This window comes from Pieris brassicae, chromosome 7, assembly GCF_905147105.1.
Source record: "Pieris brassicae chromosome 7, ilPieBrab1.1, whole genome shotgun sequence".
NCBI lineage: Eukaryota > Metazoa > Arthropoda > Insecta > Lepidoptera > Pieridae > Pieris > Pieris brassicae.
In genome coordinates, this window is record NC_059671.1 from 3,482,915 (window position 1) to 3,498,552 (window position 15,638).

At 31.8% G+C, this 15,638-nt stretch overlaps 1 protein-coding gene across 2 annotated transcripts in view; it reads left to right on the top strand.

Annotated features, from left to right (window-relative positions):
* Window positions 1–14,352, top strand: part of LOC123712391 (zinc transporter 1) — a 31,802-nt gene extending 17,450 nt beyond the window's left edge. The window contains exons 6-10 of one of the 2 annotated variants that reach the window (XM_045665445.1): window positions 599–711; window positions 6,243–6,366; window positions 7,554–7,646; window positions 10,342–10,487; window positions 11,493–14,352. In XM_045665445.1, the coding sequence (XP_045521401.1) occupies window positions 599–711; window positions 6,243–6,366; window positions 7,554–7,646; window positions 10,342–10,487; window positions 11,493–11,538 (522 nt within the window). In that variant the 3' untranslated portion in view covers window positions 11,539–14,352. Of the gene's footprint in view, window positions 1–598; window positions 712–6,242; window positions 6,367–7,553; window positions 7,647–7,895; window positions 8,156–10,341; window positions 10,488–11,492 lie in introns of those variants that run through there. The other variant, XM_045665446.1, reaches the window with a different exon arrangement.
* Window positions 14,353–15,638: the final 1,286 nt, after the last annotated feature.

Consider the following 15,638-nt stretch of genomic DNA (forward strand, 5'->3'; position numbering starts at 1 on the left):
ATGGACTTGAATTGAAAATCGATAAATACAACTGGGAGCGTGATGATAATATGAATTCAACTTCTAAAGGAAATTTATTGTAAACATGCAAAGGCTTATTTTATTGAACCTTACGAAACAATGTTTAGACGTAAACAAATAAACGTACGTTCGTAAATTTTATTATAAGATACTAGTTCATTGAATGTCTCCATGCAGCCGTATATGTATAGAATTAGTGATATAAACTCTATATGCAGCGCTAAAAGGACTGCGTTTCTGACGTTCGTCGTGATAAACCAGTCGAAATTGACGTTAAATTGAGGAACTGTATAAAAAAATAAGCTTTTACTATATAAATCCTTTTTAGTATGCTTTGATACAGTTATGAATATTTGTACAATAAAGACCTCCAAATGTCCCCATTTCTACCTGTCCCTTTGGTCTTTAAGACCCTGGCTTCATGTCATCCTCTCTTCGGCTCTCCTGTCTTCCCTTGCTTCTCTTTCCATCCCTATGGTATTTTTACCTTTTGTCAATTTTTTCCCAACACATTTGAATATATTAAATTTAGTTGACATATGTGGCATATCAAATACATATCTAAATGTTTGTGCAGGTGGACGCGATACAAAGGCGTCTGTTGGACGAGGTCGACGGTGTGTTGGCGGTACATGAATTTCACGTGTGGCAGTTGGCTGGAGATAGGATTATTGCCAGTGCGCATATAAGGTTTGTCATATGTATATCATCTAATTTTATAAGTGGAAATTATTGTATTTTCTATGTTTGTAAAAAATAAATACAAAACACTTTGCTAGTAAACTATCTCTTTTAGACAATCGTAATATAATATATATAAACCAGTAGCGCTAAAAACTTTGTTTCGGTAGGGAGGCTCTTGTAGGTTAAAAAACCAAAAATATTACGTTACCAATACAAAACCAACACAAAATAAATGAAAAGTACAGACCTCTAAAAAGAAGCGTCTCACCGTAATCAGGACATAGATAAAAAAATTGATCACTCGACACAGGTAAATTTACAGGACATTTTTTATAGGACTAAAAATATTGGTTTTTTTTCTCAATTATATAAACCGACTGGTACGAAGTTCTGAATTTTGGAACCGTGTAAGATTAAAAAAAGCGTGTATACGTTTTACGTTTAGTTTTACCTTAGAGTGCTGCTTCAGTATTACATATTTTATTTAAAAAAAACACAGCCATCACTTATTCCACGTCATTAAATTTTTATCGCAGACATGCCTACTCGTCGGCAAAGAAGACAGGGTGTAGGCCGATAGGGTATAAACAGCTGCCGCGCAGTGAGAACCTGAAGTACTGATAAAGCCATTGTGTGGTATCTATCGTATAGGGCTTAGAATTTAGCACTTTAAACTAATAAAAAGTGGTTTAAAGTGCTAAAGCTTCAGAATAGTTGACGTACATGCTTCACCACAGGAAGTAATTCTGTAGGAAAAATGTACTGGTAATGTGAGATTATCAGTTCTTTTTTGTCTCAAACTCTTCTAAGTGTGTGTATGTTTTTGATACTAGATCATAACTAGTGTTTAGTCCAGTTGAGGCGTCAATGAAATGATAAGTATAGCGAGACAGAAACGCTTTACGCTTCGGACGTTTTGATAATTTTAAAGGCAGTCTTTTGAAATTGATAAATTAAACGATTACATCATTATTATCATATACAATTGATACAAATGCCAAGTTTATCAACTTTTTCTTGGGATTTCGAAATTTAACAATAAAATTCAGATTATAACTATTGATTTAATCAATGGATATCAATTCTATTATATTCTCATCTTTGAACTATAATTAGAATTACTTTAAGTTTTGGAATGACGACAAATCATCTAAAGATCTTTTCAACCTTTTTGACGCGAACCTGGAGTTATTCATTATTAGTATTATTATGTTATTTTTCAAATTAATAGTTCTTTATAGATATTAGTCGCTATATTCAATATATTATCTTTGTTTGTTATTGTTGCGTTTGTACGACTTTTACCTGAGATAAAATATTTGATTGATAATATGATGGTATCTTATATTGATAATGATGATAATTTGACTTTTAGTTTACGAAGATATTACTTAACTAAATTGTTGGACTACGAAAGTTAAGCAAGGCAGTTTTTGCCGCGCACCACAAGTATTTCCAAACTAATTCGAACTAACTTAGGGTCCTTCAAGAAAAGAGCGTACCAATTCCTAAAAGGTAGGCAAAGCAAAAAAATTATGCAAGAAATTTAACTGTCCCAATGGGTTCGCGTAGAAACGTTTCACGCTTCTAAGCGTCTAACAGCAGGAGGTATTTAGCCTGATGAACCTTTGATGGCAGTGTTATTTACCGCTTAGTTAACGCTATATTTAATAAACAATACATCAATCACTCGTATTTGGACTAATTGAAAATCAGAACGAATTGATAGTATAGTTGACAGATTAGCTCATTAAGTTAATGAACTAATTAGTTTTGGTGTTTAAAGCGTAATTAAAGCTGACCTTGTCCAACTGTTCGTGTAGAGGCAAACTACTAATTGGTAATAAAGACCTCGGAGAACTAAAATTTATGTATTTAATAGGCTTCTTAAATACGTTACTCACTGCAACAGGGAGGCGCGACGACGGGCCCACAATCTTGTATGAATATATATATACACATATATAATAGGAAATTTCTTAAGAAAATTTGTGTATAAAATAAGGTCCCGCACCACAGTTAGAGATATTAAGATAAAATTAGGAAGCTTCTTAAAACAAATTCATTACATTTTTTGCCTACTAAAAAGGATGTATAGTTAGTGCTATAACATATGATAAGGAACATGATGTTATGGTTGTTTACAAAAAAATATTTATCGGAGACTCGATGAGTTTATTGCGAGTTCTTCTCGTCCTGTTATATTTTTACTTAAAACCTTAAAGACTAGCCTATGTCAACTTTTATTTTAGCAAGCTTGCATTCTCCTATTCAACTGCCATGAGCATTATCATTCAGCTTGTGCAAATTCTTTTTTTTTAAACTCTAAATCCGGGACGTTGTTCACATTAATTTATTTTACACAAAGGATTTATTTAGAAACATAGATTTAGAAAGGCAACTGCTCGGTTTGAATCGTAAAGTGGGAAGTTGACATAGGGTTGTCTCTAAGGTTTTTAATATATTACAGTCCGTTCTACGCCAGAACTGGCTTCTTATAGTGCAGATCCTTGCGAAGGCTAGCAATCATCATGGCTGGTTAAATTTTTTAATTCTGGATGCCTCGCTTCTAAACGATGACTTGGTGCTTTGACCAAACCATTGTCTAAGGTTTTTAAACTAGACGTACATTTGCGGCGAGGTCTTCTTCTACATGCCACTTTGCCTTGTATGATTAGTTGAAGTTACAGTAGTTACGCAAGTTCTCAAGGCGGTAAATGTAAATTTAAAAGTAATTTTTCACCGACTATCAATGTAGACTACATTGAATTCTGTATAAATTAATGATATTTTTATTTTATTAAAGAGAAACCGTTCATAAATGTATAAAATTGTGTGAATTATTTACCGTAAAAAACTGACTTTTAATCGTATTCTATAAATTTAATATCATTGAAGACTAAATCTCAAAGAATGTTAAAAACTATTTCACTAAGCCACTATTTTGCTATATCAAGCTAAATATAAAATAATATTGCAATGCGTTTTCAGTTTTGTACCGAGATAATCTTGATTTGAGAAATTTTTCGAAATGAATTTTCCGTTTGGCAGATATCCAGAAGTCTTTGTCTCGTGTCAGTGAACCAAGTCTTTTTATAAATCCTGGAAACTATTGTGAATTAGCAAATTACAATGGTGTTTGATTAAATGTGATGGAATATATGTCCGTTTAAAAAATATATAATTTTTCAAAGTTATGACTGAATGGTATTATTAATTTAAAGAAATGAGGATTTTAGTTTTTAATAATCACAAATTTTTGTCCATTCATTGCACATTTCTTAATATGCACGCTAATTAACAACTTAGAAAGTTTAACTGCATGATATTACAAAAATAAAATGTTTTTAGTAGAATTTTATGGTGACTTGTTTTTCTGGTTCTCCCCAATTAAATAGGGTCAAAAAACAGCTAAATTTGTTAAAAAAAGAAAATTAAAACTTTTTGTAAAACACTTTCGGGGTCCAAACCAAAGACGAATAAAAATTCTTTCCTTTGGTTACAATGTTTTTTTTCCCCACAGAATGGTAACCATGTTCACAGAGATAGTTCACGGTATCTTTAGTTAATATTTTATAATCTAATAATGAATGATAATATATTTGTAAAGTTCAATGTACAATTAATAAATAGTGTTATTTTGACTATAGTTTATTCTAGAATTAACAAAAAAACAAAACAATTGCAGCGAAAACTAAAGTCTGCCAAAAGAAGTGTGTACAAGAGGCTGCAGCATGTTAAATTTGACCTGTCTGCATATAAAATGTATTCTCATTACACGTGGCCCAGATTTCAAGTCGACTTATCTTAACTTTTGTATGTACATTTTTAATTACTTAATAATCACGGTTATATTTTTAATTCCTTTTAGTTTTTAAATTAAAGGTGTGTTATAGTTGCTGCTTTTAATATTACTGGAAATGTAAGTGTATCTAGTGCGTAGTTTATTGTATTGTTACGAGCTAGGAGATCGGATAGAAAATGCCGTAGATTTCTTCATGGATTTATTTCTTAATAAATCAATGAGGAATTTATAAGCACAAATTATGCGCATAAATGCACTTATTACACACAAAAACAGTCACTAATTACTTAATTATGCACACTTCACAAAGTACTTTATCACTTCACTGTATACTTTATCGCTTCGGTGATTATCTCTTGATTCGCATTCGAAACTAAAACTAACTGGTCGCGTTTCGACTCGCTTATATATGCCTGGGAATAATCTTAAACAATATTCGAGGACTCTCTAGGCGGGATTGACCCACTCTTGAAACGGTCAGAAATCATATTTCAGCCTGCTGAAAAGTTCTCTAATTAGTGGAAAATTCTAGAAACATTGCAGTCGACCCGTCTTCGTAACAGTATTTATTGACACACAATCTTGATACACTATTATTGTCAGAATTCAGAACAATTGGGCAGAACAGGTTGAATAAAAAACACAAACAACAAAAAGGTCTGACCGGATCAAAGGTACAAAAATCGGGTCTATCAAATTTGTTTAAGTTAAGTCAAGCGGACTGAAATTATTTATTTCTTTGAAGTCCCGTAAATATCCAATTGGGCATGATTTTAAAAGTATTCTAAACCTACTAGACCAGTGTTGCCCGCGGTAGAGTTCACAATCCAATTCGAAAATGAATTCGACGTTTTTCATTATATGTTTTGAAAATTTACTTATTGTGTTTTGTTTACGTTCTAAATCCTATCATTTAAGTTTCTTAAGCGAACAATGTAATTGTTAATATTGAAAATTATCTATGTGATTTTCGACCAATTATAAATGACGAGGAATTGAATCTGGATGATACAACTGTATTTCTTGGAATCACCATGGATTCAAAACTTCAGTGGTCCCTTCATGTTAAGGGATTGGCGAAAAGATTTAGTTCTGCTGCTTACGCGGTTGAAAAGCTAGACTTGTTTATTTTAGTTATTTTCACAGCTTAATGACTTATGACTTATTATTATGGGGTCATGCTGCTGATGTCAAAACTATTGACATCTATTCTAGAAGGCTATTCGTGCAAAATATAATATAATATAAAATGTAGGGAATCTTTAAGGGAATAAATATCTCGGCCTACACCCTCTGTCTTCTTTGCCGATGAGTAGTGATTATGAAATTTAATGACGTCTTCAATTCTATATTAAACATATTTCAAGGCACTATTTACGATTAATTTAAACCAAATCAATAATTTGGTGTTGATTTTTTATTGAGTTTTCAATACGTTTTAATGGTCACGATTTGTTACAAGGCAAGTCAGGGATTGCTTTGTCTGTTTTTTTATAATAAACGTATCTTTACAATACCTAATATGTCGTAAAACATATAAAAGATACTCTTTATAGATGTTAAGCTATATTATCTGTCCTTAACAATTTCGTGTAACTTACAATAAATACACGGGACACAACATTATTTTTCTTATGTCAAACGCTGACATGAAAGTCGTCTTAGAGTTTTGTAGTTTTAACAAACCATTTCATGTATAAATAGAATATTTATTTACGTATTTTTTCAACAGATGTAGGAACTTATCAGAGTACATGAAGATAGCTGAGAAGGTGAAGGAATTCTTCCACAACGAGGGCATTCATTCGACAACAATACAGCCCGAGTTTGTGGAGTTACCCTTAGATGGAAATGAGGTATTTTATATTAGGGCTCCCGTGCTCCACTCATTGGCATTAGATAATATTGTTGGGTTAAGTATACCCAAAACAACCTAGAGTGTACCCAAAAACCATACGTTTTTTATATCTATAGACAATCATAAACTATAAATTACGTTCTAAATTAACTATACATTTAACGTACCATTTGGTATAGAAATTGAAAACATGAGCAATTGTTTTGTATGTAAGAATTTCTTGTCTGATAAAGAACGTATTGTCTGCGCTAAGGTTATTGAAAAACAATCGAAAGTCCATAGACCTTAACATCTTCTGATTGCGGAAGAGATAAAACCAAACTGTACGTATTAGACACGTGCAAATCGCATACTATTTCAATGCCAGTGACTAATGTTTTCCTTCGATATCTTTTACCTATATATACATATTGAGTAGTTTACAGTAGTTTTAAGTTCGGTAATGTATAGGTGTAGGCCTAGTGGCTTTAGCGTCGACTCTCATACCCGAGGTTGTAGGTTCGCCGGCTGTGCACCAATGGACTTTCTTTCTATGTGGGCATTTAACATTTACTCGAACTGTGAAGGAAAACATTGTAAACAAACCGACTTGCCTTACCCAAAAAAAAGTTGACGGTGTGTGATTAGGAGGCTGATCACCTACTTGACTATTTGATTGACTAATGATCATCAAACAGAGAAACCTGAGGTTTAGACCAAATGGTTGTTTGGCTACTTCTTTTTTTTTTAACTTTATTTTCTTCCTGTTGTGTTATTCTGATGTAAATAGTGCGACTCTCATCTCAGGATATTCTTACTATGTGCGTATTTAACATTAGCAGCAGTGAAGGTGAACATCGTGAGGAAACCGGCTTGCCTTAGACTCAAAAAGTCGACGGTGTGTGTCAGGCACAGAAGGCTGATCACCTACTTGCCTATTCAATTCACAAACGATCATGAAACAGATACAGAAATCTGAGGCCCTGACCTAAAAAGGTTGTAGCGCCATTGATTATTATTATACGTAAAAACTAAATCACCGTTTTAGTAGTACTCTTTCGTCTCTTACTATCATATTGTGTTTTTGCTGTGAATAAAAATGACATGAGTACGGTGTAATACAGTTTGTTTTTATTCATAGAGGTGATAGATTAGTCACGTGACTTAATGGATTATATTAATCCTTTACTGTAACAATTTTTGCAGATGATCAGCTCGTCAGCAGAAGCTCCGTGTGCGTTACATTGCCCGGCTAACGACTCCTGCCACAACGCGACGTGCTGTGGCCCGAACCAACAGGTAATGAATTTATTTCTCTCTGTAATCTTTTCTATAAACGCTAAAGATAATATTTTATCTCCCCTTGATGTACTTTTCTTTTTTATTCACCCTTTCTGCTCTCTTCTCAATTGTTCTCTCTGTATTCCATAGCTTGTATATATTTATCTATAATGAACGTATACGTATACGTCCGTGGAGAATGCGTGCGCGTCCTAGTTTTAGTTTCATATGAATAGGTGGAAAATTTTCTTTTCTTTTCAATTACAGTTTTACAGTTTAGAAACAATAAGGGTTCGGTAATATTTTTCAAGGAGACGCAATCGTTGGACCAAGAAGAAGTTTTTATGACCGTTTAGAAGATTTTATTAATTATTTTTAGACAATAAAACTTTATTTTTGTATCGCATAGTATTTGTACTCCTGTTGTTAAATAGTTTTACTGTTGCCAATTGTGATCATGAATAGATATAATGTGCCAAATATACCTGTATGTGTTAAAAATAGTAAAATATTTGCAATGAACTTTACCTAGTTTTATTATTTTTTACTCTACCGGTAATACGTATACAGTAAACCCCCGTATAACACGATACACTTATAACGCATCTTTATATTACGCGTACGACTCTCTTATAACACGGGTATTCCTTCATACAACGCGGTATTTCACACGTAACACGTGTCTGTGTCATTTATAGTGATTTCTACCCACTTACAATTATTAACTTTTATAAATACCAAATTTATAAATACCATTTAACGAGGAAAACTAAACGTGGATCATTTGTGCATAACGCGTTATATGCGAGACTACTCCTACACCGGGTTTCCTATAACGCGGAACCAATTTTCTGTATTATAGGAGGGATTACTGTACACGCTTGTGTTAAGCACTCAAATGATTTGAAGTCTTGCGCTTGCGCCAGGGGTACTGTGAGGTTATAATGGTTATACAAACTTTTTCGTGCAAATACAGATGCTAGCGTTTATTTCTCAAACTTACGGTAGCTAATAATTTACCAAAATGCGGCAATTGTATTTTTTAAATATTATTTATAATTATATGTAAAAAAACCTACGGGACAGACCTCCGTAATTACGTGGATACAGTTAAAAAATGCTTACGCTTTACACAAGCGACACACACCGCCATAGATTTAACAAGATTTAATTTTATATAATCTAAATGTAAACATTTGCCAAAACTAATCTAACATTATCACAGATAAAAATATAGTTAATTAACACAGATTATTAAGTCTGTTAAACAGCTGTGTTGCTAGGCTATAAATTTGTCAACGATTTTCATTTGTTTATCATATAAATGGCTTGATTACGTATGAAACGATGACATCGAATGAATACTTTCGTTGAAAAGACTCCGTCAATTTAGTTATTACAGTTTCATAACATCAAAGGTCATTTACACAAACATGCTAACTAATTTTGCTATGTAAATTAATTATGATTTGCTTTTGTTTTTCTTTTCATATGACGCATTTAAACGTGTATGTGTTGTTTAAATATGCATAATGTCATGGGCATATTATTGTATGAAATCCCGTAAAACAGATCGTAATAAGTAACTTGTACCTGTACGTAAGTGTACAGTATTTCCGAACCAATTCGACTTAGGGTCCTTCAAAAAAAGAGCGTACCAATTCTTAAAAGGCCGGCAACGCACTCGCGAGCCCTCTGTCATTGTGTCCATGGGTGGCGGTATCACTTAACATCAGGTGAGCCTCCTGCCCGTTTGCCGTTTGTTTTTTGGGTCTGATACAAGTTTCCTTACTGTTGTTTTTTCACGATTTTGCATTTGCACATATTAAAAACAACATTAAATGCCAATGATTTTGTCTAGGCTCAAAAAGGCAATTTGATGAAATTCAATGCTAAAAACCAGTTTTGATATATTACCGTGGGCTAATACGCCATTTTAAGTGGACCCCGGGAACATTGGGCATAGTTATCGGCGCTCCAGTTGAATGGGTTTGAATTAGAAGAATATTTTGATTTTGTAATATCTTTAGTTCATTAGACTTATTATTTTTTCAGTGAATATTATTTTTACATAGTTGTTGCCGTAGTTACAATAGGAAATGTAGATAAAATTAGAGTTCAAACCAAATTGTAGACTATAAATATGTATGTTTCGTTTTGTTAAATAAGTTTTGTATTTATATAGAACATATTGATACTCTCTCTGACTATTTTCATTACATCGTAGACACAACCTGTGTGAAAGAAACAAATTTACTTAGTAACACTTTACCTGTGTACTAATTTAATCTGTATTTAATCTAAAAATCGCAGAATATCTCTAATATTCATATACGCTAAATCACCTGCATCACGCTGACTCCACAAGCATATTCACTCACTACCTTAAAAGGTAGGTTCACGATTAACGAACGAAACGACGACTTAATAGGCCGGCAACGCACTCGCTATTTCTCTGGCATTGAGAGTGTACATGGGCTGTATCAATTAACATCAGGTGAGCCTCCTGCCTGCTTGTCCCCTGTTCTATAAAATAAAAAAAATTCACTTTCACATCATCACACAACCTTTCGTAAATGTTTTTGTATATATTATTTATGTTAGCTGTATGATTACGAAATAAAAAAAATGAATCTATCTCTTGATTAAGCATTTACTTAACCGCGATTGAAATTTGATCATAATAAGTAAGCAAATACATGAATTCTTCCAGAAACAAAGTACACCATCTCCGACCGTCACTCCGTACTTGTGCCGGCAGAGGAATATGGGATCCAGAACGGAGTCCCTGAACTCGAATCTAGCTACAGGCAATCAGGCAAATCCGAGTGCAAGGAATTTAGATGCCTTAGAATGCGGGTAAGACTAAATTATATTAAAAAACGTAAAAAAAATTACGATAAAAAATGAGGGTAGGATAAACCACGTTATATATGGTCGATATATTGTCAGTGCATATTATTATTTGTATTATAATAATAATACTTTATCGTGAAGGTATTTTGAATTTGTTGAGTCTAGTCATAATGGCGTTGCACGCCATCTGTTATAGATAATTATAATTACTTCAAATACGTGATACACATAACTTAGAGTATATTTTAAAACGTCTTCACATTATTAAACTACAAATAATAATATATCAATTATCAGAATATTTTTTTTTCCAAAATAGATTTAGTCTTCACATTTCTGAGAAAAATAAGATCCGTATTTTGGAACACGTGACAAGTAACTTTTCCCGTTGTACACTCCACAGATAGACACTAAAATGAGTTAACTCTTTTGTAAATTCTTCCAGAATTCTTTTGTTCCGTAATAATTGTAAGGCAGCTTCGCCGATGTAGATTTTTCTGATAAAAGCGTAGTCCTGAATCCAATTATTAGGCCAGGATATGATGATGGGATCCGATATTTAGGCTTATGTATTTTTAGTGTGTTTTAACATTTATTTGCAGACATTTTTGAACCAACATTAAAGAAAAGAATATTATATAATATGTGTTGTTGGAATTTGATAAAGAGACTATACTCTATAGTAAACCATTTTAGGCGTTCAAGAACGTGTACGTGGAAACGCGTTAAGTGGGAATGGGGGGGGGGGGGTGATATGGGAAGAGAAAGAGAAAAGTGGAGCAACAAAGTAAATTGAACACAAAAGTGGAAGACAATTTAGAAGGTGTATGTAAGGAAACAGAAAGCGAAATATGGCAGAGAATGGCACAGTGCACATAGAAATATCAGGATTTGAAGACCTTAGCCAAAATGAATGAGATGATAGAAATATAAATGTATTTAAATATAAAGTATCCAAAATAAAGCCTTTTATTATAATTAATAATTGAACTACTTTTATTGTTTCAGGTCCCTTTTGCCATCACCTATGGGAGAAAACCGACTCGCTGTGTGACAGACGGCCTCCTAACACACAGCCACCGTATCCCCAATACATGTTAGTTGTGTTACAAATTATATATAAGTTATAATGTTTCGAAGTTAAATCATTGCTGGACTTTGTTTTTCAAATTATTGTAAATTCAAATATTCATATTTTAAAGATGAATTTATTAGCTGTATGCGATAATTGGACTATTTAAAAATTTTAATTCGACCAAGTAGTTCCTGAGATGAGCACGTTCAATCAAACTTTTAGCTTATACTAAAATATTTTTGGTTAATAAAACTTTTGGCGTACTTAAAGCCGTTACCTATATTTATCATTTCAGTTATGGAAGAATAAATTAAAAATTAAACACCAAATTAGGGCAGCGCTCGATGGGCATAATTGGAACTATTACTTAGAAAATATTTGTCAATTTATTTCGATATAAATCATCTTTAAAATATGTAACGCACAATTCTACCAAAACGTGTCAGTATTGTTAAATATGCTACCAAATAAACAAGATAAATATGTTCTTAGAAATAAGCGTTTCTGATTAAATATATATACCTCCAAAGTTGTTGCCACGGTACATATGGAATTTATATCGACTAATCGAAGGATAATATCGAAATTTGATTTCTATGTAAAATTCCGGAGCTGTCAAATATGAAGTTTGACAGTTGTGTTTTTGACAGTGCTTCATTTGTGTCATTGATAATTTTAGCTTTAACGAAATTGACAATGAATTGGCAGGCGTAACTATTTTAAAACCGCTCATTCGTTTTTAGATATCTGCACCAAAAAATGTTATTCTTCGATCTGTTTAAAGTTGTCAGTTTAAAAATCCGTTGATATATGGTAAGATTTTAGGCAGTAATTTCGTTAGTTATTTCTTCATATAAGAATTACAAACATTTTGTTGACTAATGTTTTGCATAGATTCTTGTTTTGGGTTCGAAGGCGCTCCAAAATATTTACAACTAGACAAATGTCAAGTCAACGAAATTTCGTTGCAATTTTAGTGGTAAATTATTGCGGTTTGTCTAGAGCTCTTGAAGTGTTGCCAGCGTTTTCTTTGATAATTCATAGGTAAATTTTTAGGCATATAAGTATACCAGGGTTGATATATTAGAATATTTCCATTTATATGCACAGTTTCAAAATAAGTACAAGCATTGTAGTTATATACCGTGTTCATTGACTATTATTCTTATGAATATATATTTTTAGTTATCTAAATTAATTTGGCTAATGGGTGGTAATTGGAACGTTAATCGAATGGTAATTGAGCAGCGCTTCGTATATATTTGGAACACAGTGGAAAAATATACAGTATTGATTTTTAAGAATACTTGACATAACTATCGAAACGTATTCGTATACAGCAATATGATTAACAGGTATGAAATTTATACGCGCTTCCATAGTTTCTAATACGCCCACAGAGCGCTTAGGTTTTATATAAAATTATCCTTACTTTTCTATTAGCTATTCGATTATTGTTCATGATAGATCAGTCTATTCACTATTCTCTATGGCTGATAAAGTTTACCCCTTCAGAACTGAATGGGCGCAAACGTATGTCTATATAATAATACTATATAAATTCTATATTACATTCTTGTTAAAATTCAGTACAATAATCCTGTCTTTTATTTATACTATAATATTTAACTTAACCGGAGCAAGTATTCAATTAAAATCATCGTAAAATAAATAAACATTAAATAAATGTTGTTTCTACTCGGTAAATTAATAGACTAGTTTTAAAAAGGTGATATAAATATTTATTTGCTAGAGATGTTGTTAAAATGAAACAGGAATAATATTTTATATTTTTATTTAGATTGTTCCAAGCATTGTTCACACCAAATATAGTGTGCATTTCTAGGTTAAGTAATCTAAAATAATTTGTGACAATATAAACTAATCACGTCTTGTATGATGATAAATGATATCTTGGAGAACAGACTTTCATATAAAGAAAAAAATATAAACATAGATTATAAATTCGCCTTGCGACCAGGCTAAGGTTTTTCGACCGTACGGTCCTTTAATGTCGAAATCATATTTTCAAAAGTCGAACGAATATTCGCAAAAAGAGACTGTAGAACTGTAACACATATTTGTTACGTTTAAAATGTCACCGTCATTAATTATTTGAAAATTTAAAATGAATGAATCTTCTCGATCTACACGACACTAGCGAACTACCTAGTGCCCAGTTGGCATAAATAAAAGCCATAAACAAGAAAAAAAAATGAATGAAAAACATAAATATAGAGCAGTTTTGTATTGTCACAAATTGGAATATTAACAAAAAATGTTTTTTATACTTAAAACATGTGATCGTTTTTATTATAAGAAAATTATTAAAAATTCATTAACAAAGGTTCGTAAATAAACATTTTTTTTAGATATGTGGTCTTGAACGCCTCATCGTTTAAATCAAGTGTTATGATAGTGAAATATGTTATAGGTAAATACCAGAATAAGCTTTTCAAGTTTTATACTTTATTTATACAATTATGCATAATTTATAGGTGTGTAGACTCGGCTTGGGCTCGGTCATATTTGGGTTTCAATATTTTGCAAACAATTTTTTTTCTGCACCATATCGCAAGCGGCGTTTTATAGCAAGTTGGAACATAATGTATTGTATATACGGATTTTAATTAAATAGGTGTTTGAAAGGTATTAAAAAGTTGTATACAATTTGCAAAATACTGAAAACCAAACATATGTATGTTTGAGACATTGACAAAATACTGTTGTTATGGTTCGAATGTTAGTGAAATTGTGAAAATTTTCACAGTTAATAAAAATATATGAATTAAACAGTATTTTATTTTATCCTTTTTACGTAAATTGCTATATTTTACTTAAAAGCTTCATGTATTAAATCCTAGAATTATCACAAATATTTGCATAGTAAAGTGTATTAAGAATCAATAGAAGACAAATATTTTTACCTTATAAATAGTAAATATACCTAGACTGATATTTTACCAGAAAGACCTGAAATATGTAGAAACATTTTCACTCGTCTGTTTTGTGTTATTGTGATGTAAATAAAGTGTTATTATTATTATAAATTACAGACTAGCATCAACGTCAAATGGACACTTTATCAATACAAAAGACCTGAAATATGCAGAAATATATTCACTCGTCTGTTTTGTGTTATTGTGATGTAAATAAAGTGTTATTATAATTTACAGACTAGCATCAACGTCAAATGGACACTTTGTCAATACAAAAGACCTTAAATATGCAGAAACATTTTCACTCGTCTGTTGTGTGTTATTGTGAAATAAAGTGTTATTATTATTATAAATTACAGACTAGCATCAATGTCAAATGGACACTTTATCAATACAAAAGACCTGAAATATGCAGAAATATATTCACTCGTCTGTTTTGTGTTATTGTGATGTAAATAAAGTGTTATTATAATTTACAGACTAGCATCAACGTCAAATGGACACTTTGTCAATACAAAAGACCTTAAATATGCAGAAACATTTTCACTCGTCTGTTTTGTGTTATTGTGATGTAAATAAAGTGTTATTATTATTATAAATTACAGACTAGCATCAACGTCAAATGGACACTTTATCAATACAAAAGACCTGAAATATGCAGAAATATATTCACTCGTCTGTTTTGTGTTATTGTGATGTAAATAAAGTGTTATTATAATTTACAGACTAGCATCAACGTCAAATGGACACTTTGTCAATACAAAAGACCTTAAATATGCAGAAACATTTTCACTCGTCTGTTGTGTGTTATTGTGAAATAAAGTGTTATTATTATTATAAATTACAGACTAGCATCAATGTCAAATGGACACTTTATCAATACAAAAGACCTGAAATATGCAGAAATATATTCACTCGTCTGTTTTGTGTTATTGTGATGTAAATAAAGTGTTATTATAATTTACAGACTAGCATCAACGTCAAATGGACACTTTGTCAATACAAAAGACCTTAAATATGCAGAAACATTTTCACTCGTCTGTTGTGTGTTATTGTGAAATAAAGTGTTATTATTATTATAAATTACAGACTAGCATCAACGTCAAATGGACACTTTATCAATACAAAAGACCTGAAATA